Here is a 25404-nt window from a genome sequence, read left to right as displayed (position 1 = left end):
TTTTTAACTAGTTTACTGACAATTTTGTTCATCGCTTGTATGACACTGTGGACCAAAAATTTTTAAAAAGGCTTGTAAAAAACGTCTGTATGAATAATTCAGGATAGAATCAAGCAAGTTACACAGTTTTGGACTGTTAAATGTGTAAATAAACATATCTTGAAACATATTGCTAAAAAAATTTTTAGACTGGTTCATGGACAATTTTGTTCATCGCTTGTACAAAATAATAGTCTCCCCCTAAAATATACCATTCTCTCTAGTGGCAGTGTCAGAGAAAACGGGTTATAATGATATGTGGATAACTTGATCAAGATTTCCTGATTGTTTCAACTTTCTAGAATGTCCAAAAATACTTTTCTTTCACTGTTTCCTGAGAACTTTTTTTTTTAAAACTAAATGCTTACATCTCCAAGAAGACTGAAACAAGACTTGTGTTTATTCAGCATTAGTTGTAGAATACGTAGTAAAAATTTGAAGCAGATTCCTTCAATCAAAAGGTAGAAACAGTCAACTACTTTATAATGGGGCCTTATGGCATCGGCGCTCCCCATAAATGCAAATTTTAGGTAACATATAAATCAAGAGAGAGCTCAGTTCTATTCTTTTGATTACATTGTAAATTTCAGGGGATATTGCTTATATGACAAAATAGTTTTAGAGCAAAAATCAGCTTTCTAACTGTCACAGTTTCATAGGCAATTAATGTATTTCTTTTGCTGTTTTCTGAAAGCTTACTTTTTTCAAAAATAAATTCTTGTTTCTCCAAGAAGACTGAACTAAACTCAATGAAACTTTGACAGTGTAGTATAACTGTGTACAGCATATTGATTTCTCATTGGCAAATTCATTTCTGAGTGAAAGTTTTTATTCTGCGTAATATTTTTGAAAAGTTACATCATGATTTTTTTCAACTGCAAAAAAAATTTCTAAATTTCTTCACAAGAGATAGCAACAAGCACTTTATAATGTATGGCATCAGCACTCCCCTTAAAATAGGCAGTTATAAGCATTTTTAGAGGAGGGTGCCAAGTATTCGGGGGTTTTAGCTATTCGCGGGTAGTTGTGATCCCTATTCCCCGCGAATCCCAGGAGCTGACTGCATACAGTACAATCATGTCTGTAAAATAAAAATATTTCTACCTCATATCAGGATCAAACCTAGGATCTCAAATGAAAGGCAAGGGCAATATCAACTCATTCATATAATTTATAAGAGAAGTTGGAACCAAGCACTACTAACATAAGGTTGTACCTGGGCAAGCCGCATACCTTGGGTCAAGAAGCTGGAAAAACTCATCCGCATGCAAGGTATGCATCCTACCCAGGTACAGCCTCTGGTACTGAAGTACTTAGGTTCCAACATTTTTATGACCTGTGTAGTTCAACTGGCAGCACCCTTGCCCTTCATTTATGAGTTCTGGGTTTGATCATGATGTGAGATGGAAATTTATTTCTATTAAACGCCTAATTGTGAGATGATTATTTCTAAATAAAACGCCTAATTGTGAGATGATTATTTCTAACTGTTTTCTTGCCTGTCTGTCTTCCACTCCGCTCCCTTTACATTGTCCCTTGTGCATTTTCCTAGAGAGAGAGATACGATGCACACATACACATACACACATATAAACACAGGCTGAAAAACATATGCACTGGGAGGGCAAACCCCCAACCATCAGTACCGTACTGTACTGTATTCTAATTAGCTCTCCTAAGCTAGACAACACACTCAGTACTGTATGATTAGCTTAATATGAATGTTGCTTACTGATTTATTTATCAATACTGAGAGGGTTTTACTCATTTTTATTCCCATATGGTAGGCTAAGGATTTCAGGCACCCTGTTATAGGTTAATTCCACAATCGCACTTTGCAGATGTCTTCATTCTTCTTGAGACTTTAGGCAGATTTTTAACCACTAAATATACTTACTCATAATTACGTATACTTAAGAGTATTTGGAAAAAATTTTGATTTTTTTCCACCAACAGCTCTCCCTTGCATAGGAAACAATAGGTAGTTCTGAAAGTGCAGAATCCCGCTGGCTCTTGCCCTACTACTTTCTGCCTTTGCTTTTCATTCATTCACTTTGGTCCATGCCCATCAACCTGTTTCACTTTCGTTTTGATCCAATTTCTGCCTGTCTTTGAAGACAGGTCCCTCAGTAAATCTAGAAAAGTGACCTTAAGGAAAAAATGTTTTTATAGATACTTGGACATCAAATAAAGGACCTGAAACAGAGGATGATGAGACCTACCTTCGACTCTGCTCTCAAAAGCTGAAGTACTGAAGCACTTTTTGCTCTAAACAACTTGAGAAGAATTCGATGCTGCTTTCCTTGTTTGTGATTGAAGAATACCTGAAATGATATGTATGGGGATTATACACTTCTAGACCTTAATAAACAACCTAATGATATACTGTATGGCATAAGTCAATTACTTTAGTGTGAAAATGTGGTTTAGAAAATTTATTATTTTGGTTTACAGCCAACACATGAAAAACTAATTCTTATCATTATTATTAACCCTTCCACAAATACATCTGTGGGAAGTGGCAGTGACTCAAGCAGTAAGAGTAACAGTTTTTACAACTTTTTTTTTCCAGTGATGCTCAGCTCTAACAATTTTCAAGGTAGACCTCTCAATTGTTCATAAACAGAACAGGCATGCCAAGAGACACGACAGCAGTGAGGGTATTCCCATCAGGCCAACAACTAGAAAAGTTCAGGAACTTTGCCCAATTCTTCCTGTCCGAACAGAAGCAACCTGCTCACCAGTGGCAGGTCATTCTAGGTTACCTGTTGTCCTTGGAGAAGCTAGTTCCTCACAGTCGTCTCCACATTTGATCTCTCCAATGGTGATTAAAGGAGTTTTGGTTCCCTTCAAGGGATCCTCCCTTGTTCCAAGTTCCTCTCACAGCAAAGTGAGGAAGGGCTTAGTTTGACAGTTGGACAACAGGAACCTGACCAAAGAAGTACCCCTTCATTCTCCCCCTCCACAGATTCTTCTGTTCTTGGACACCTCATATGAGGGTTGGGAGTACACTTGGATGATCTCCTAACATCAGGGGTATGGGATCACCAAGACAAACAGCTTCATATAAACATCCTGGAGCTGAAAGCAGCCTTCCTAGCACTTCAGGAATTTCAAGAAAGGGTAACGGGGACTCCATGGTCCTAATGTCCGACAACAATACAGTGGCAGCTTATGTCAAAAAACGGGGGCTAGTGTCTCGTCATCTTCACGATATGACACCACAATTGCACCGGTGAGCGGCCTCTCACTCGGTGGTTCTCTCAGTCAGTTACATCCCAGGCAAGAGGAACATGGTGGCAGACAAGTTGAATCATCATGGTCAGGTTCTGGGAACAGTGGTCACTGCATCAGGAAGTGGCGAAAAGGCTTTTCTATATATGGAGGCTATCAATAGATCTTTTTGCAAACAGACACAACAAAAAGAACTACAGATATTTTATTCAGTCATTCAAGATCCCTGGGCCTTGGCAGAGGAAACCCTACAAAATCCTTGGGGCAATCTGGACATCTACGCCTTTTGTCTAATCTGCTAAGTTATCAATAGTGATGATTTCTCAGAACTTCAGAAAGACCCTTGTAGCTCCCTTGTGGCTACACCCAGAATGGTACCCCGATCTGCTAGCTTTACTGACAGAAGCACCAAGAGAGATTCCTCCTTGGCACAACCTTCTATGCCAACCACACATCAAGAAGTTTCACCAGTCGGTAGGGTCCCTACCTCTTTACGGTTGGAGACTATCCAATACCTCCTGTGAGCAAGAGGCTTTTCTCACACAGCAGAGTCAGAAATGTCTGGTTACCTGAGGAGGTCTTCTACAACCGTGTACCAGGGAAAGTGGACTGTCTACTGTGATTGGCATCCAGTCGGAACTACAATTCAACAAGTGGTAGATTTCATCATTTTTCTCTGTAGGGAGAAATTTCTTTTGGTGTCAGCCATCAAAGGCTATAGGGCTGCTCTAGGTTTAGTTCTATGTTTAAAGGACACAGACCTTTCTTCTACATGGGAAATCTCTATGCTTCTCAGGAGTTTTGAGCAGTCCTGTTCCCCAAGAGATCTTAGGCCTCCAAACTTGGACCTAACACCAGCACTTAGCAGTCTCCCACGTAGTCCATACGAACCCTTAAGGGCTTCATCAGACAGGAATTTAACCCTCAAGATGGCTTTCCTTTTAGCTTTGGCCTCATCAAAGAGAGTTAGTAAACTTTATGGACTCTCTTTTGAAGTTAAGCACATGAGGGTTGGGGGTTAGTAGTCTTCGAATTTGTCCTGGAATTTGTAGATAAGTTCATGACGACAGATTCAAGTCTTTTTCTACACCTTCCCTCGGTTATTTTGTTGGTAACAATCCTGACGAATTACTTTCTATGTCCCATCAGGGACATAGAAAGGACATAAAAAGGACTCAACATCTCAGACAAGGTTGTTGAAGACTTTTTGCTAGTACAGGCCGGAACAAGAAGGAGTGTCCAAGAATTCAATCTCCTTTTGGCTACGAGAAGTAGTCAAGCAAGCCTATAGTTCTTCTTCACAATCACATGCCAATACAATGCATGCAAAAGCTCATGATGTCAGGGGTCTAGGCCCTTCCATCACTTTCAAAAAGAACTTGTTGGTTCAAAAAAATTTTAAAGGCTGGTACATGGCTTTAACTAACCACCTTTACATCCTTCTATCTGCGGGACATTGCCCATAGGTCCTTGGGCACTTTTTTCTTGGGTCCGGTGGTGGCTGCTCAACAAGTTGTGTAGCTCAGCCAGTGCCCCTAGTGGGACTGTTTGTATCTTTCCTAAGATGTTGGTTTTAAAAGTGAGTGTGAATGGGATGACTGGTCTTCTTCCTTTCACTTTCTTTTTCTACCCTACCAGTGGGCAGTGGAGAGAATTAATCCATCATGCAATGGAACTGGTCAGAAACAGGTGAGGGAGCCCCATTCCATTGATTTTTTTTATTGTTCCTACACAATACAAACTATATATGGAAGCAAGCCCCCTCCTCTCTCTTACAAGGGGAGAGAGGAAATGGCAATAAACAAGGTTGGTGCCCAATGTAAGTTTTATTGTCCTCCAACAATTAAGGTTCTTAATGTTCCTACAAGACACAATGTAACAGGAGTTCACAATGTCTCTTAGCCCAGATGTCTGGCTGATGAGCAACCTTTTACTTTGCAGATCAGAGGCATATGACTCTTTCCTATGTCCTACTTTGGCTAGGAAGTTAGCTCAGATGTGCTGAAACTCCAGTTGGTTCTGAGGCTTTCTCCATCCTCATTCCAAGAGTAAGTCTCCCTTACATTAAGACCAAAGGTTTCTTCTGTATAAGAAAAAATGACAAATTTTAAATCAATTTGTATTTTTCAAAACTAACAAACCTGCAGTCTTAACGTATATGGCTCACCTCAAGCCACCCCTCATTTTGTTGCCTGGGCTAAAGGAAACTGATGCATTGTAGCCGAGATGGAGTAAGGTAGGTCGGCTGTGACCAGTCCTTACTGCCATCTTGGCTAACTCCCGTTGCCACCAAACTCCTTGTACTTTTTTAACCAGACTCCAGCAGGCACTAGAGAATTTTTCCCTTTAGTTAAGACTGCAGGTTTGCTAGTTATGAAAAATACAAATTGATTTAAAGTGTCATTTTTATTTCATTTTGCAGCCGAATAATTATTCTATATAATGACATACAAAAATCGCCCCAAAATTACTTTTATGTAGGTTGAATGAGTAAAAATTATGAGATACAAGAAAATTTTGCACTTTTCCCCACCAAAAAAATAAAAAAAAATAAAAAATTTGCAATAAAGTTTTCTTTGCTTATCCATAGTACACCAGATAAATTATCTCGTTATTGCCATGCAAAAAGTTGTAATTATAGCAAGGAAAATATGAAAAAATAGATGACAAATTAGCATAACGTTTTCTGTAAAAAAAAAAGTGTCAGTCAAGCAATAAGCACGAAAATTGCTTTTACCTTTTCTGTTCAAAGACACGTAACCCCAACAGTTTTCAAGGTAGACCGTAATTTTGTTTAATTTTTCAGTTGAATGATTCCCCTATATAATGACATAAAAAATCCTAAAAAAACTACATAGGTGAAATATTGAGTAGACATTATTAGATACATGAAAATTTTGCACTTTCCCAAAAAATCATTTGGTCAAAAAAATTTAAAGTCATCGTTTTAAAGCCCCAGTACAGTATATCCAGATAAATTACCTAGTTATTGAAATTTTAAAAAGTTGTAATTATAGCAAGGAAAATATGAAAAAATGAATGACAAAGTAGCATCATGTTTCAATAAGAAAAGTGCCGGTCACCCACTCCATATGCTCAGAAAGCTTCTTTTACCTTTTTTGTTCAGACTTGTAGCTCCAACAATTTTCAAGGTTGAATGCTCAATTTTGTTTCATTTTTACAGCTGAATGATTGCTCTATAAAACAGTGTATAAAAACTGCCCAAATTAATATTATGTATGTGGAGTAATGAGTAGAAATTATGAGATATGAGAAAACTGCCATTCCCCCAACAAAAGAATAATTGCCCAAAAAACTATTTGCAATTAACCCTTAAACGCCGAGCCTCTATTTACAAAAGTGTCTGCCGTATGCCGGCGGCGTTCGGGAGTTAGCGCCGAAGCAGAAAAAAAGTTTTTTTTCAAAAAATCACAGCACGCTTAGTTTTTAAGATTAAGAGTTCATTTTTGGCTCCTTTTTTTGTCATTGCCTGAAGTTTAGTATGCAACCATCAGAAATGAAAAAATATCATTATCATATATAAATACTGGAATATATGACAGCGCAAAAAAAGTCATATATAATTGTATACAAATCGCGCTGTGAGCAAAACGGTTAAAGCTAATGAGTTATTTTTTTTCTTTGTATTGTACACTAAATTGCAATGATTTTGGTATATAACAAATTGTAAAACGATCAAAGCAACACAGAGAAAATATTATCACAAAATCATGCATGAATTCGTATCGCGCAGAAGTAAAACAAATTTTTTTTCAAAAATTCACCATAAATCGAAATATTGTGCTAGAGACTTCCAATTTGTTGCAAAATGAAGGTAAATGATTGAATATTACTAGACTGTAAGTGTTTTAGCTTACAATTGCAGTTTTCGACCATTTCGGTCGAGTTAAATTTGACCGAAGGTCGAATTTTTTCTATTTATCTTGATTTATATGAAAATATTTCAAAGCTGATAAAAGCTACAACCATGAGTTATTTTTTGTTGTATTCTACATGAAATTGCACACATTTTCATATATAAAACTTTATGTAACGGCTATTAGAAAAACGGTGCAAACATTACGACAAAGTGACGAAAGAATTTCTGAGATTTTCGGCAGAGTTACCGTGCGCGGACGTAAGGAAAAGGATTTTTCAAAAATTCACCATAAATCCAAATATTGTACTAGAGACTTCCAATTTGTTGCAAAATGAAGGTAAATGATCGAATATTACTAGAATGTAAGAGTTTTAGCTTACAATTGCGTTTTTCAACCATTTCGGTCTAGTCAAAGTTGACTGTAGGTTTAAATTTTGGCACTTATCGTGATTTATATGAAAATATTTCAAAACTGATAAAAGCTACAACCATGAGTTATTTTCTGTTGTATTCTACATGAAATTGCGCACATTTTCATATATAAAACTTTATGTAACGACTGATATAAAATGGTGCAAACATTACGACAACGTGACGAAAGAATTTCTGAGATTTTCGGCCGAGTTGCCGCACGTGGACGAAGGAAAAAGTTTTTTTCAAAAATTAACCATAAATCGAAATATTGAGCTAGAGACTTCCAATCTGTTGCAAAATGAAGGTAAATGATTGAATATTACTAGAATGTAAGAGTTTTAGCTTACAATTGCATTTTTCTACCATTTCGGTCGAGTCAAAGTTGACCGAAGGTTGAAATTTTGGCACATCGTGATTTATATGAAAATATTTCCAAACTGATAAAAGCTACAACCATGGGTTGTTTTTTGTTGTATTTTACATGAAATTGCGCACATTTTCATATATAAAACTTTATGTAATGGCTAATATAAAACGGCGCAAAAATTACAACAAAGTGACAAAAGAATTTCTGAAATTTTCGGCCGAGTTACCGCGCGGACGTAAGGAAAAAGTTTTTTTCAAAAATTCACCATAAATCGAAATATTGCGCTAGAGACTTCCAATTTGTTGCAAAATGAAGGTAAATGATTGAATATTACTAGAATGTAAGAGTTTTACCTTACAATTGCATTTTTCGACCATTTCGGTCGAGTCAAAGTTGACCGAAGGTTGAAATTTTCTGTAGTCGACGTACGGTACGTCCAATCGGCACCCGACAGACAATTTTAGTCGATGTACGATACGTCCAGTCGGCGTTTAAGGGTTAAGATAAATTACGTAGTTTTTGCAATTGCAAAGTTGTAATTATTCCAAGGAAGATATAAAGTGTTCTCTCTCTCTCTCTCTCTCTCTCTCTCTCTCTCTCTCTCAGAAAAGTAATGCAATTATAAATAAAAGCTAAAACTAAACAAATAAACATTCTTGTTACTTATGTATAAAAATATTTCTCTCTCTCTCTTGCAGACAAAAGATAATGTAATTATAATTATAATCTTAAACTCTACAAAACAAATAAGCATAAACATTACATATGTATAAAAAATATCAGGAACACTCGCTGAAAATGATCCTCATCTTGTCTGCTGGTTTGTGAATTTTTTTTTTTTTTTGATGTTTGCATACGTCATCAATAAGAGAAGAACTTAAATTTGGATGTTTAGCCCATTGTCAGAATCCTTAACTCCTATACGGCTGGGCCAAAGGGTTTGTCTTCATCAACAGAATTTGGATTTTACTTAAATTCTTATAAACTTGATGATTAGATAAATTGAAAATAATGAAGATTTTGACAAAAATTTATTTATTATTTATTTCCATAACTTGTTGGTTGAATTTTGGATTAACATAGGTTGTGTAAAACTAAAATGTGTGAAAAAGATAAACCCTTTATATCACACTGAAATATGACTACTGTAAAAGGCGGTAAAAACTGATAGTTAAAGAATTAAAGACAAAAAAATCCTACATGGTAAACTCTTTTACTTGTTAATGAGGGTTTGGGGCAAAGTTCCTTTACTTTCAGTAGCACACTAAATTTTTAGAAATATGTCTAAGGCTGATTTTATCATCTGAAAGTTCAATGAGCCTACCTTCATGTACCAATGTAACATTGCACAGGCGCAAGACCATCATCATTATTAATGTTTTTATGTCATCTTTTCCCTTTATGGAATCTAGACATCGAATATGTTCTCAACATTTTCTTGTCTTTGCCAAATACTCCTGGTCACTGGGTGGATGCTTTGAAGGGTAACTACTTTGGTCTAAGTCTAAATTTGTAATTAGCTACTCTAAACTATATTAGTTGACTCTCACTTTTTACCACACCATTTTTCTCTACTATCAAGACCGAGCTTTTTTTTTTTTTTACAATATAAGCAATAAACAAGTCCAGTAGTTGAAAATGGTTTGGATTATTCTTAGAATAATCCAAGGTGGGTGTGTATGAAAGGTGTGCCACTTAACCCCCTAAATTAGAGAAGTTGGCATAGCCAAGTGAGGTAAAAAAGAATAATGTCAAACCTTACCCAAGTGCTGGGTTTGATCTCACATGAGTAATGACCCTTAAGGCAGTGAGGGTAAGGTGTATATCTACAAAGTTCTCTCAGGATGGACATCATTTGTAAGAGAACTACTGCACACTCATTCCCTGTAGGTCCCTTTGGTATTGGAAGGCAATTATAATTCAAATCCTGACAACCCATATATGTATAAAGACTTCCATAAACTCCCTACTCGAGTCCCACAAAATAAGCCAATAAAACTTTGGAACCATGTAAAAAGAAACCAAGGCTAAATGCAGTATTTATAATACACCACATCAATCCTTGATCGACTTTGACACTTTTAGGAATTTGGAATTGGTTAAGTTCCTAATACTAAAACAACACCAAAAGAGCATTTATACTTAAAAATTATCTCCTGTCAAGATATCCATCAAAGGAAAATAGTTTTGATAAATTAAGGGAAATTAATGGATTGTTGAGACTACAACCACAAATAAATCTAAGAACTACATGACAACTAATAAAATTTATAATGTGAATAGTAAAGTTAGTGGACATGACATTTATGAACAGCACACGAGAGAATGGACAGTAAATTACAAAGAATGGAAGAACAGCGTGATCAACAAAAATGATACAAAAATACTGAAAACAAGGACATTTATGATACACTGTACACTGGAAAAGAAACAAAGATGCACCACTAACTGTAGAAAAAATATAATTTAATGGGTAAACTAGTCCCTCAAATAAAAATATTGGACAAAATAAGGAAATAAGGCTATACATATAAAATTAACTATGAAGAAAATCAAGCAACTATACAACCACATAGAATTAAATTGTATCAAGTGTAGTCAAAACCATCATACATCCAAATACAATATTAGGTGAAACTCCATTTAATTTAATAAAATTCATGCATTCTTTAATATTACTGATGTAGATAATAAGCCTTTCCAAGAACATACAAGGGCAAAAAATCTAGATATTCGTAATGATGACAGCCTTACTAGTATTTTTAAACTACACTATAAATTTAGACCTATATGAAAATTAAATAAAATTAAAGTTTTTATGATAAAATTATATGGATATTTACCTACTGTTAAAGCTAGCTTATATCTTCACGCAATTATATACGATTCAAAATAAACAAAACATTGCTTGGCTAACCCACTAGGACTGTCCCTGTAATCACCTGTTTCCCACCAGGTGGCACTGGAATGTTTAAGTTCTTGTCAGAATTCTTCATGACCACCCACTAGGATGCGGGGAGGCTGGGTGGGTTTTCATTTTAACAGTAAGGAAATATCGAAACAATTTTATCACAAATTCATTATTTGGAATGAATCTTACTGTTAAAGTTAGCTAACTACCACACTTAAGGAGGATGGTGGGTTAGTGCAGTCAGAGAAACAACTGCTCAGCCAAGCAAACTAAAAGTTTTTTAATAAGGGGGAAAAAAGCTTCTAAACATTCCTGCCTGTTGTGTGATCCTTACTGGTAGGTACTGTTGCCAGACTTTAGAACCACAGCAGGGTGTAAGACCCTCATAGTGAGATTTCAGAGGATCCTTATAGAGAAAAGGACTAGTAATCTACGAGATAGATTACTAGTACTCCTGTGCCTGAGTCTAAAGCCCATAACTGACTGTCCAAAACTAAAGACAACTTCCTTCAGATAGGAAGGTGTGCTCCTATACACCAATGTGTACCTTCAAGCTCCCAAAATTCGATAGAGGGATTTTCTAACAACCAATGATAAGAGAGAGAGCAGGGTTACTCTATTTGGTTCAGGAGAGGCTTTCCCACAACAACAACAAGACTATGGGCTTTACACATCTCATCTAAATTTGAATGTTTCATGAGTAATATGAGGCAAAAACACAGTTACACACTTCCACTGAGTTGCATTGACAACCTTCTCTCGCCAAAGGTTTTAAAGGAAACAAAATGTGCTTACGGCATGGATGACACAAGCTTGAATTTCAAAAACAGGAAAAGCTCAGGATTCAAATCTGTGTAATCAAGCATTCTTGAACATAGGAGTGTTTGGCCTTCTAACACCATAATATAAATTCTTAACTCCTCCTCTTGAGGGTTTAAGTCTGTCCATGTCAACCATTAGAATTCTAACTGGACATAAAACTACTTCCTCACTGACCTTAAGCATTAAATTTGGCGCTGTCACAAATCTGGGAAGGGTTTTCACTTCTAAGCCTTTTCTCTATGCAATGAAAGAAAAGAGACGTTTCCACTGGAACCAGACCCACATACAAAACAAGTAAAAAATGCGACAAAGAAATCGAGTTTTGTGTACAGCGAATAATCAAGGCCACCGAAAATAGATCTATCTTTCAGTGGTCTCGGTATAATGCCGTATGAGCTGTGGCCCATTAAACTTCAACATGGCCCAGTGGTGGCCTGTCCTATATCACTGCCAGATGTACGATTATGGCTTAGTTTAACCTTACATAAAATAAAAACTACTGAGGCTAGAGAGCTGCAATTTGGTATGTGTGATGATCGCAGGGTGGATGATCAACATACCAATTTGCAGCCCTCTAGCCTCAGTAGTTTTTAAGATTTGAGGGCAGACAGAAAAAGTGCAGATGGACAGACACAGACAGCACAACAGTTTTCTTGTACAGAACACTAAAAGGGCCTGAAGCACGTTATTATGCTTTACCATCACAAGGGCTAAAAAAGCGTGTCTCTAAAGTGCTTAAGAGATGCCTTACCCAAAGGCTCAAACTGAGGTACAGTTAAATATGTAAGGACTACATCTAAATTTCATCATAAACCCTGGTGGGAAGACTTGAAATTTCCAGCTCCAAAGACTGAAAACCTCTTTCAAATTTAAACTGTGAGCATGTTCCAGTAAGCATGACACAGAACTCAAGACAATGTAAAGCAGCATCCTTTGATCACTGGGACAGAAAACTGTTTTGTGTACCTGAGATACCAGAGAACTTGCTCTGGATGTCTATAGTGGTACAGGTGCTAGATATCCCTCTGGACAAGCACCAGGATCAATAAACTGACCTTTGTTATTTATACCGTCTAATAGTGGAGAGTCTCCTAGACTTAAGGGTTGCTTCTCTAGCCACCCTAGAAAAGCCTCTAACTTGTAACAGACGGCTGACAATCTCTACACTGTCAGATGAGGCATGTGGAGGCTTGATGAGATCTTCTCAAATAAGACTGTCTGAAAAGATCTTTCCTGAACAGCAAAAGGCAATGAACATCTGCTGGCAGGAAAGGAACTTTAGGAAACCATTTCCTCTGAGCTTATCAAGGAGCTATCAAAACCATTCTCATGTACTGCAGAGAGGCATCAGCTGCCCATGCCTGAGGATTCTGGCATGGAGGGCAGTAAACTGGGAGTGTTGTGTTTTGGGCACTCATGAACAGATTCATGTTTGGCCTTCCAAGAGGTTCAACTTCCGGCACACCTAAAAGAAGACCTTGAACTTTCCTACTGAAATGGTCTGCGGTAACACTGTCTCTGCCTGGGACAAAATGAGGTAAACAAATCATGTCCCTGGACTCTGTCCGAAGGAGAAAGGAGTTTCTTTGTTAGCCTGAACAAATCTCTTGATCAGTGTCTCTTAGCTTCCTTATGTAAGAACTAAGAAGTTGAATTGCTGGAAAAGACTGTGACCGTCTTGTCTCTGGCTAGATGTTCCACTTGCATAAGACCATTCCAAACCTGTAAAATCTCGAAGTTGTTTATATGCAGTTTGCTCTTCTCTACAGTCCAACTCCTTGACATCAAATGTGTCTTAGAATGACACCCTACCTTCCTCCAAGACATTTAATGACAATGTAAGGTCTGGGTTCTTGAGGTCTAGAGGCAGACCCATGAAAATTCTCTTAATAGTGGCAGAAAACTGTCTTTTTCTGTCAGAAAAAAACCTAAAAAGAGAGTCAATCTTCATCCCCAGATAAACCTCAATTGGACTGGAAAAAGCATACATTTGTCGCCATTGAACAAAATGTCCAGTCCTGAGGCTAGACATACAAGTAATCTTACACCTTCAAGACTGCCTGAAACAAATTGGTGAGAACTAACCAGTTGTCTAAATATGAGACAACTCTAATTCCAAGCAGGTGACTCCACCTTGCTAAGGACGCCAACGCATAGTGCCAAACTCAGACCAAAATGCAGAGCTTAGAATTGGAAGACCTTCCCTTAGAACAGGTGTGGACACTTCTTCGACTGAGGTTGTGCTTGGGCTTCGAAGTACATTTCCTACATGTTGACAGAAATCTTCCATTTGCCTTTTCAAATGGCTGCCAGGATTGAACTGAATGACTCCATCGAAAAAGGAGTACAATGAATAAACTTGCTGTGACTGGAAATATCCAATACTGGCCTCCAGCCCTCTTCCTGAGGTCTTGGGAACAAGAAAATACAATGGTAAAACTGTGGCGAGTACATTAATATTGGCTCTACTGCCTTGTTGTATAACAACTGTCTGATCTCCCCCTCTTAAATTCAGAATTTCTCTGTATGAGTGCCAGAAGTGTTAACAACATTTTTTTGAGGCTGTGCAGCAATGCCAACCATCAGAGAGTGGCATTTTCAAATTTTTAAAAATCTCTACATGCAGTGGACCCCCACTTTAACGCACCCTCAGAAACGGAACCCCGCCAATAACCGGGGACTGCCTGTATACAGTATATATAGATATCGGCGGCGAAACCACAATATCGGCTAAGACGGACACCCTGGCCCCCTATTAGTCCGTCTTAACGAGGGTAGACTATACTGTCTTACAAGGCAGGTGTCAAAAGTTGATGAGAACACCTGAGAAAGGAAGGAGAATTAGGAGAACAAATGAGTTCACACACCCGATTGCAGTAACTTACATGAAAATCCCTCACGTCAGATAAAAACGTGAAGATGAACCGGCATAGCCAGACTGCCCGGAAAACCGAGAAGAACATGGGCGCCTGGTGCCATGCAAAAGTCTAACGGTAAGGCAGCGTTCGGCGTCAGGCGAGCTCCTGCTGTCAAGTGTGTATTCAATGGCAGGTGAGCGCCTACTGGCAAGAGATCTTCCAATGCAAGGCTAGCGCCTGCTTCCAGGCAAGCTCCTGCTGTCAGGAGAGAGCCTACTTCCAGGCAAACGCCTGCTGCCAGGTGAGCGCCTACTGTCAAGCGAGCATATGATGTCAAGCAAATGGCCTCTGAGAGAATACCAAATCATCTTGCAAGGGAAGACTACAGGAAGAACCTGGATAGGGATTGCTAGGAGTACACAGCCTCCACTAAGGCCTAGGGGATACAAAATATCAGATACTGAGTGAGTGTGCTTAGCCTTACCTATTATATCTACCTCCTGCCTGGTTCCTGGTTCCTAAGCGCTCACTCCACAAACACAGTTGCGGGCACACTACACTGTTCATGCTACGTACAAAGTTATGTAACTTGAAACAGTTTTACTTTACTGATTTTTCTTTCATACTGTTAGTACATAATAGAAACTGACACTGAATTCTCTTATTTATAATTAATCATCTTTAACATTACTTTATTTAATATTTCATCAGTCTGTTTATTTCAATCACTGAACATTAGCCTTTTCTGCAACAAGAATGTAACTAAACTAATTTTACCAAAATTCGCTTGATCTTGTCATGCTTATCTTTCGGTGACTGAGTGCCAACCTGTATGTGACACATACCAGGTTGGCCAGAGGAAGACAACAGGCACAAACCAATTCCACTCCCAGACATACCCCACTTCCCTGTACCTCCAACAACTGGGAGGCAAGGGAGAAACCAGAAAAAGGTAGAATAATTGGGCAGATAAAGCAGCAAGTAGTCCTAAGACTATAATTACAGCTACATCACTTCTAAATGCCAAACCTCATATCCTGAACAATATGGGGAGCTTTGAGAAGAGAAAATTTTGAAGAAGCATTATGAGGAAAACAGAGAGAGAGGCAAGGGCTGCTATTTGAAAGGTTGTGGAAAATGAGAAACTCCTAACCTCACTTCCTGTCTTAGAGTTAAAAGAATCTTTTCTGTCTTTTCACATTCTTACCTGCTTTTTGCATCTGCTTATACTTTAAATAAATATTCATTATTTTATCTGAACAACCAATACACTGATCTATCGATCGTCGTTCCATTTAACTGTTGGTTGTGACCGTCGTAAACTGAAGAGTCAAGCCGGGTATGCACCCTCTTACCTTACAGACTAAAGACGACTTGTCTTTCTACTCTCTGGAAGATATCCTAAATAATGACAAATATACAAAAGATAACCCAAACCAAATTCAGATAATGATCTAATTAACAAAATCACATAAACACTCTCCAATGCGTCCTTGCAGGCCGACAACAGAGAAAAACTGCATGGAAAACTATGGATGTTCAAACCACCCAAAAGGGACAGGCGAACAGACGGTTCAAACTTAATGATCCTATTATTTTTTTGTTTGCTTTTCACTCTATTGCCCTCCCACCTGATGCAGAAATACAGCTATCATAACAGAGAGGTAAGATTTATTTCAAAATGATACTTTAAGTAATCCATTATTGTTATTATCCTTTAACCAAAAATTTGAATATTGTACTAGAAGCATCCATGTTGATTAGAAGACAATTTTCTCTCATTTATCCTTTCTCTTATCTCTTTGTGCTTACAAAATAACTGCACTGTGTGTAATGCCCTTCACTTGCCTGAGAAAAAATCAACAAAATTTCAAGAGCAATGTTATTTTAGCATTTTAATTCATTAAGACTATTATGTATCAAGGTGAAATTCTAACATACAATTATGTGGAAGGAAAACATAAAACAAAGTATACAATGAAAATGACAGTGATCTAACTGCGCTAGTAAGCATGATTTAAACTTGAGGCAATGACAGATACTGTAATGATGGCTGAAACAAACAGCACATAAAAACCAAGATGAAAAAGAGGAGGTGGTACTGATAAAGCACATACATGAAAACGAGTCAACCAGCAATGAAAGCAGTCCTAATAAGACTAAGCAGAATGTGTGACACAAGACAGATAGGAATTTGGAAACACAGTACTGGCAGTCCCCGGTTACCAGCGGGGGCTCTGTTCCCGACAGCATGATGATAACCGAATATCAGCGATAATAGTGCTGATCCCTGGTTATCGGCGCCGATAACTGGAGATCGGTGTCAAAAATTCAGTTATCATCGTGGCTAGACAAGTGCTGTAAAACTGAATCGCCGATAACCGAGGCCACCGATAACCGGGGACTGCCTGTATACAGTACAGGAAACACTCGCTAGTTAATGAAGTAATCTGACTTCTCAATAGTAACTGATCTGACAAATGAAGCCAAACTAAATGACATTTGCAATGTAATGTTTTGTACCTCACAATGAACATAAAACCTTATGCAGATCATTCCTTCAAAAATTTAATTCATCAGCAACAGGATCTAAAAGCTATCATTACACCTATGTAGATAAAATACATACCCTAAGAGATGGGAATTTATCCTTTTTACAAACATAGCAATTCAGAGCCTCTCTGGGAACAGATATAACTGGTTCATCCTGAAATGTTATACAAAAAGAAATGTGTAACTTAGATGTATAAACATACACGTACAGGACTCAAAAAAATTTCAGTAATAATGAGTGACAGAATTAGGAAAACTTAAACAAATGATAAAATAACTTACCTGGTTATTTCCTTTGCCTTCTTTTGGTTTTCTAATTTCAAGCTGTAAAAGAAAAGCAAATACTTGGTAATTATACTAAGAAAACGATACTGGGAGGGATGTTAACTGTCTAATTTACAAAGAACTGAAAAAACCTCAAGTGTATCACTTTTTGATTCTTTTTGTGGGTGCAACAGTTGACTTTTAATCAGCAGCAACATACCTTAACATCATCCATAGTAACAAACTTCTCTTCAATCAACTTGTCGACAGCTTCCTGGGTCTCAAAATTAATAAATGCAATTCCTTAAAAAAAAAAAAAGAGAAACACTAGTTAATTAGCAAATTCTAAAAATTGGGATATCTGCATGCATAAAGTTATGTACCTACATATATTTGTACCCAAGAAATGTTATGTATCTATATTTGTACCAAAGAAATAGTAAGTAGGGGTCATTATTGTACAAAACAAGAGACATGCCAATCCTTTGCCATGAAAGTCACAACCTTTCCAACTGATGGTAATTATTAGTATTAATATTATTATTTTGATAGGATCCTCTCTGTTAAGACACTATTTTTAAATATTATATGTTCATTTCAGTTGCATTGTCTTTAAATAATGTTTGGTTCTCATCGTCTTTCTCTTTTTGGTTTAAAGGAGATGCACAATTTCCCAGCTGTTCATGAATCAAGCATGAAATGGACAAAATTCTTTTCAGTTTCACTACAAATCCATAACATTGCCTATTTCATATGTCTGCACATACATCAAATAACTTTAGATGATTAAGGTCAGCTGCTGCAAGTGCAAGTAGGTTGGAGACTGCAATGAGCAGATCAACTGGGCACCACTGCTGCCCATTCTGAATTACGATGGCAGTCCCATAAACCTTTAGTTGCACTTGAAGCCTGCTGTAGTCATGCAGACCAGTTCAGATACCATTACCACATTGACTGATAGGCAACTCTGCAAACTGTCCCAGTGGGTGATAACTTTAAGCCCATATAAAATCAGTAACCAGCAACCTATTGAAGTGGGAATTTCAATAGTATTTCTGTGAGGTAAGCTGAGTGCTCAGACACTGCAGAAACCATGATTTTATCTGGTACACTTCACAAGACACACCTTCACCTGACACAATGAAAGTCTTTACTATAGGCGTTGTGTCCCTAATATGCACAAACTAGATGTGGTCATATATGGTTCATGTCGCACAAAATTATTAAAAACATTCCTGTGGGCATTGTATGCCAAATATGGTCACACTTTGGATTGCCAGATATGGTGCATATCGCTCAGAATGATCTCAGGAATTACCGTATGCGACATGTACCAGATGTGGATCACGCTAGGTGTGGCTGAAAATAGTCCACACTGCCCTGTATGATATGTGTGTGGCCTGTGGTCAATTGAAACGTGTAGATTTTCAATATAGTGTTACTTTACAGACAATCTAAGTACAGTATACACACACACACACACACACACATATATATATATATATATATATATATATATATATATATATATATATATATATATATATATATATATATATATATATATATATATATATATATATATATGTTAACTTTATCACATACACAATTGTTCTGTGCATTAGTACAATTACTAACAGGACTTCAATCAAACTGGAGAGTCCCGTGAACCACACAAGGAGCACATCGCAGTCAACATGTTAATCAGCACTGCTAATGTAAGGGTGTTGTGCATCAGATGCAGGGATCTGGTACTGTTCAGGATGTGGTATGATGGCACAGTAACTCATTTCGGACGTCCTCCTTCCAATAATGGCTGTAGGAGTTCTGCCGCTCATTAACCCTTAAACGCCTACTGGACGTATCATACGTCGACTAAAATTGTCTGTTGGGTGCCAAGTGGACGTACTGTACGTCGACTACAAAAAATTTCAACCTTCGGTCAACTTTGACTCAACCGAAATGGTCGAAAAACGCAATTGTAAGCTAAAACTCTTACATTCTAGTAATATTCAATCGTGTACCTTCATTTTGCAACAAATTGGAAGTCTCTAGCACAATATTTCGATTTATGGTGAATTTTTGAAAAAAACTTTTTTCTCACGCCCGAGCCGAAAATTTCAGAAATTCTTTCGTCATTTTGTCGTAATTTTTACACTGTTCTATATTAGCCGTTACATAAAGTTTTATATATCAAAATGTGCGCAATTTCATGTAGAATACAACAGAAAATAACTCAGGGTTGTAGCTTTTATCAGTTTTGAAATATTTTCATATAAATCACGATAACTGCCAAAATTTCAACCTTCGGTCAACTTTGACTCGACCGGAAATGGTCAAAAACGCAATTGTAAGCTAAACCTCTTACATTCTAGTAATATTCAATCATTTACCTTCATTTTGCAACCAATTGGAAGTCTCTAGCACAATATTTCGATTTATGGTGAATTTTTGAAAAAACTTTTCCTTACGCCCCGCCAGAAATTCTTTTCATCACGTTGTCGTAATGTTTGCACTGTTTTATATTAGTCGTTACATAAAGTTTTATATATGGAAATGTGCACAATTTCATGTAGAATACAACAGAAAATAACTCATGGTTGTAGCTTTTATCAGTTTTGAAATATTTTCATATAAACCACGATAACTGCCAAAATTTCAACCTTCGGTCAACTTTAACTCGACCGAAATGGTAAAAACTCAATTATAAGCTAAAACTCTTACATTCTAGTAATATTCAATCATGTACCTTCATTTTGCAACAAACTGGAAGTCTCTAGCACAATATTTCGATTTATGGTGAATGTCTGAAATGAAAACTTTTTCCTTACGTCTCTGCGCTGCGTAACTCTGCCGAACATCTCAGAAATTCTTTTCGTCATGTTGTCGTAATGTTTGCATCATTTTACATTAGTCGTTACATAAACTTTTATATATGAAAATGTGCGCAATTTTGTGTAGAACACAACAGAAGATAGCTCATGGTTGTAGCTTTTATCAGTTTTAAAATATTTTCACATAAATTACATTAACTGCCAAAATTTCAACCTTCGGTCAACTTTAACTCGACCGAAATGGTCGAAAAACGCAATTGTAAGCTAAAACTCTTACATTCTAGTAATATTCAATCATGTACCTTCATTTTGCAATAAATTGGAAGTCTCTAGCACAATATTTCGATTTATGGTGAATTTTTAAAAACTTTTCCTTACGTCTGCTTGTGTAACTCGGCCGAACATCTCAGAAATTCTTTCGCCTCGTTGTCGTAATATTTGCACCGTTTTATATTAGGCATTACATAAAGTTTTATATATGAAAATGTGTGCAATTTCATGTACAATACAACAGAAAATAACTCATGGTTGTAGCTTTTATCAGTTTTGAAATATTTTCATATAAATCAAGATAAATAGAAAAAATTCGACTTTCGGTCAACTTTAACCCGACCGAAATGGTCGAAAACTGCAATTGTAAGCTAAAACACTTACAGTCTAGTAATATTCAATCATTTAGCTTCATTTTTCAACAAACGGGAAGTCTCTAGCACAATATTTCGATTTATGGTGAATTTTTGAAAAACATTTTTTACGTCCGTGCATTACTTAATTCATGCATCATTTTGTGATAATATTTTTCTGTGTTGCTTTGATCGTTTTACAATTTGTTATATACCAAAATCATCGCAATTTAGTGTACAATACAACTAAAAAAAATTAACTCATTAGCTTTAACTGTTGTGCTTACAGCGCGATTTATATACAATTATATGGTTTTTTTTTCGCTGTCATATATTCCAATATTTATATATGATAATGATATTTTTTTTCATTTCTGATGGTTGCATACTAAACTTCAGGCAATGACAAAAAAAAGGAGCCAAAAATGGTATTTTCATTATAAAATAAGTTTTTAAATATACTTACCTGGTAGTTACATATATATAGCTTTATCCCGCCGATTCGTCATGCACAAGCACGGCAGAAATTCAAAATTCAGCGGTAATCGCCGATAGATGGTCAGGTGGCCATACCTGAGCGCCCTCTACCAGGTACTTAGAACCATTCCCAATTGTCCTCAGAAATTCCATGCCCCTGTTCTCAGAGGGGAGGAGGGAGGGACCTTTTATATATGTAACTACCAGGTAAGTATATTTAAAAACTTATTTTATAATGAAAATACCATTTTTAAATATCTAACTTCCTGGTAGTTACATATATATAGCTGATTGACACCATTGGTGGTGGGTTAGAGAACCAAAACACCGTTGGGAATTCGTATAATTACTAAACACTAAATATTAGCTGTAAACATACTCTGGTTCTTACCTGATAAGGAAGCTGGCTTCATGATTATCCTGCCTCATTCGCCTGCATTCCTTGAGAGACCCAGCGACCCATCCAGGGGCTGTAGAAAGTCTCTATGGGGCTGTCACACGGTCCTCAACCTTAACATGACTAGACCACCACCCTTGCTATCCTGGCATAGCCATGGACAAAGAGCTGACCACCTGACCCACTAAAATCACTAAATAGCACACTCCATAAAACCTAACTTAGACTTGCAACCCCAGACTGTGGAAGGTTGCAACAACCTTCACAGACAACCTGTGAGTTCAAATCAAGAAAAAGGCAAGGGTATAATACAAAAAAAAAAAGGTTATAGGGTAGAGGCAGTAGTACCCTCTCCAACTACGGCGCCGGAGGCAACGTACGGACCCAGGGAACAGCAATCCTCATATTGGGTCTGTACTTCTTTCAGGTAACAATCTGCGAAGATAGATTTGCTTCACCAAAAAGTCGCTTCCAAAATCGATTTCATAGACCTGTTGTGTCTATAAACCATCGAAGTCGCCACAGCTCTTACTTCGTGCGCTTTGACTTTGAGGATTGGGAAGCTTTTCTCGTCACATTCTTGGTGAGCTTCCCTTATTAAGTCCTTGATAAAGAACGCCAGTGCATTCTTTGATAAGGGTAACGAAGGTTTCTTCACTGAGCACCAGAGGTGATCTGTCTGACCTCTCATGTTTCTGGTCCTCTGTAGATAAAATTTTAGGGGCCCTAACTGGACAAAGGCCTCTCTCTTTTTCCTGTCCTACTAAATGAGACAGCCCTGGTATGGAAAAAGATCTGGGCCATGGTTGAGAAGGGTTCTCGTTTTTAGCGAGAAAACCAAGTTGAAGTGAGCAGACTGCATTTTCCCCATTGAAGCCTACTTTCTTGCTAAAGGCTTGTAGTTCTCCTACCCTCTTGGCTGTAGCCAAAGCGACCAGGAAAAGGGTCTTCTTAGTGAGTTCCTTCCATGAAGCCTTGTCGAGAGGTTCAAACCTATTCAAGGTTAAAAATTTTAGGACTACGTCCAAATTCCAAGAGGGGGTCGGGTTGTCCTTCCTCTTAACTGTCTCAAAAGACCTTATGAGATCCGTGAGGTCCTTGTCTCCCGACACGTCAATATTTCTGTGACGGAAGACGGAAGCAAGCATGCTGCGGTATCCCTTGATGGTAGATACTGCTAGGTTTCCTTGGGTTTTCAAATGCAGAAGAAAATCTGCCAGTTGAGTTAGAGAGGTACTGGAAGAGGAAATGTTATTTTTCCTGCACCATTCTCTGAATATGTCCCACTTTGATTGGTACACCTTGAGTGTGGACGTTCTCCTCACTCGCGATGGCTCTTGCAGCTTCCTTGAAAAGCCCTTCGCTCTTGCCAGTTTTTCGATAGTCGAAAGGCAGTTAGGTTGAGAGCGAGGAGATTTTGATGGTATCTCTCTATATGTGGCTGTCTGAGTAGATCGTTCCGACAAGGTAACGATCTGGGGGGTGTCTACTAGCCACTCCATCACCTCCGTGATCCATGGTCTCATGGGCCAAAATGGAGCTATCAGGGTCATGCGCGGCGTCGTTCGACTCTGAACTTCTTCATGACTCTGTCTAGGATCTTGAATAGAGGAAAAGCGCACATGTCTAGTCCCTCCCAATTCATGAGGAAGGCGCCCACTGCCACTGCTTCCTGGTCTGGGACTGAGAGCAGTAGACTGGTAACCTCTTCGTTCTCTGTGTCGCAAAGAGGTCTATTGACGGTTCTCCCCACAGATTCCAAAGCCTGTTGCACACATCGTGATGTAAGGTCCATTCTGTCGTGAGAACCTGTCTTCCTCTGCTGAGAAGATCCGCTCTGACGTTCTTCTCTCCCTCTATGAAGCGGGTGATCAGAGTTAAGTTGTTCGTTTCTGCCCACAGCAGGAGATCTTTTGCTGCCTCGTAAAGGGAAACCGAACGAGTGCCACCCTGTTTCCTGATGTAGGCCAACGCTGTGGTGTTGTCTGCGTTGACCTGTACAATCTTGTTCTGGACCTTCTCCTGAAAGTGGACTACTGCAAGACGAATGGCCACCAGTTCCCTGACATTTATATGCCATTTCTTCTGATGGTTTTCCCATAGACCTGAGATCTCGCCCTTCCCCAGCGTTGCACCCCATCCCATGTCCGATGCGTCTGAATACAACACTAGGTCGGGGTTCTTTTGTTGAAGTTCGAGGCCTAATTGAAGTTTTTTGGGGTCGTTCCACCAACTCAAATGATTTTTGATTCCCAGAGGGATCGGAATCCACGTCTCCAGATCTTGGCCTTTTTCCAATAGCTTGACAGATGGAACTGAAGTGGACGTAGATGTAGTCTTCCCAGGGAGACGAATTGTTCGATCGAGGAGAGGGTCCCCAGCAGACTCATTCACTCCTCGCCGAACAGGTCCATCTCCCTAGAAAGAGCTTCACCTTTCTAAGCAATCTAGAATGCGTTTCGGGGCTGGAAAAGCCCGAAAAACCACTGACTGAATCCTCATCCCCAGGTAGATGATGTCCTGTGAAGGCGTTAGCTGCGATTTGGCTAGATTTACTACCAGACCTAATTGTTGCGTCAAATTCATTGTAACTTGTAGATCCTCCAGACACTTTGCTTGCGATCTGGCTCTGATTAGCCAATCGTCCAGGTACATCGAAACCGTATCCCTTTAGATGTAACCAGTGAGCTACGTTCGATGCCACTCGAGAGAGAAAACGTAAGGAGCCGTGCTTAGTCCAAAACAAAGTGCTCTGAACTGATAGGTTGTCCCGAGATGCACAAACCTCAGATATTTTCTGTAGTTTGGGTGAATTGGTACGTGAAAATACGGCGTCCTGTAGGTTCATCGAAACCATCCAGTCTTCCTGTCTGGTGCCTGCTAGACTGAAAGAGATGTTTCCATGGCAAACTTGACTTTGCTTACGCATTTTGTTCAGTGGACTTACGTCCAGAACTGGTCTCCAACCCCGAGTTCTTGGGTACCAGAAAAAGTCTGTTGTAAAACCCTCTGACGAGAGGTCCTTTACCTCTTCTATTGCTGCTTTTGATAGCATCTGGGTCACCTGTTCTTGAAGAGCTGCTGCTTTGCTCCCCGAGTAAGTAGCTGTCAACTCTAACGGTTCTTGTGAAAGAGGGGCTTCCTTAGAAAGGGAATCTTGTATCCTTCCTTCAAAACTTCGACTGTCCATACGTCCGCTCCCTTTGGCTCCACTCTTGCCAAAAGTGGGATAACCTGGCTCCCACTTGTGTCTGGAGGTGGTTGTGATCATTTCTTGGATTTGGGTTGCTGCTTGGGGTTCTTACGGTTGTCCTCCAGCAGCCATTCTCTGACTTCCTCTCGAAAGGGCTCTCCCACGAAAGGGCTGACGCGTAGGAGGAGCTTCCTTGTCCTTCCAGGCTAAAAAGTTTGCCGGAAGAACTTTCCTAGCAGTCCTTGTGATCAGATCTTGCGTTGATTGTTGCGCAAGGGCTGCTGATAAATCCTTAACCAGCTCTGAAGGGAAGAGCTGTTTAGATAAGGGAGCATACAACAGTTCAGATTTCTGAGCTATAGTCACTCCAGAAGACACGAACGAACACAGCATAGCTCGTTTCTTGATAACACCTGCTGTGAAAAGGGCAGAAAGTTCGACCGACCCGTCCCTCACAGCTTTATCGAGACAGGCAATAAGGTGCATTTGCGTGTCATTCTTCTGATCTGAAACCTCTGCAAGAGCTGCAAGAGTCCAG

The 25404-nt window shown here is 38.5% G+C and overlaps 1 protein-coding gene across 3 annotated transcripts in view; it reads right to left on the bottom strand.

The window, feature by feature from the left end:
• LOC136830268 (zinc finger protein on ecdysone puffs-like) overlaps positions 1 to 25404 on the bottom strand; it is a 161975-nt gene that overhangs the window by 63397 nt on the left and 73174 nt on the right. For all 3 annotated transcript variants that reach the window (XM_067089648.1, XM_067089649.1, XM_067089650.1), the window contains 4 exons: positions 17563 to 17645; positions 17361 to 17402; positions 17155 to 17232; positions 2262 to 2363 (listed from right to left, as the gene is read on the bottom strand). In XM_067089648.1, the coding sequence (XP_066945749.1) occupies positions 2262 to 2363; positions 17155 to 17232; positions 17361 to 17402; positions 17563 to 17645 (305 nt within the window). The remainder of the gene's footprint in view (positions 1 to 2261; positions 2364 to 17154; positions 17233 to 17360; positions 17403 to 17562; positions 17646 to 25404) is intronic.

The sequence above is a fragment of the Macrobrachium rosenbergii genome, chromosome 46 (genome assembly GCF_040412425.1).
Source record: "Macrobrachium rosenbergii isolate ZJJX-2024 chromosome 46, ASM4041242v1, whole genome shotgun sequence".
Taxonomy (NCBI): Eukaryota; Metazoa; Arthropoda; class Malacostraca; order Decapoda; family Palaemonidae; genus Macrobrachium; species Macrobrachium rosenbergii.
This window is presented reverse-complemented; position numbering and strand designations above follow the sequence as displayed.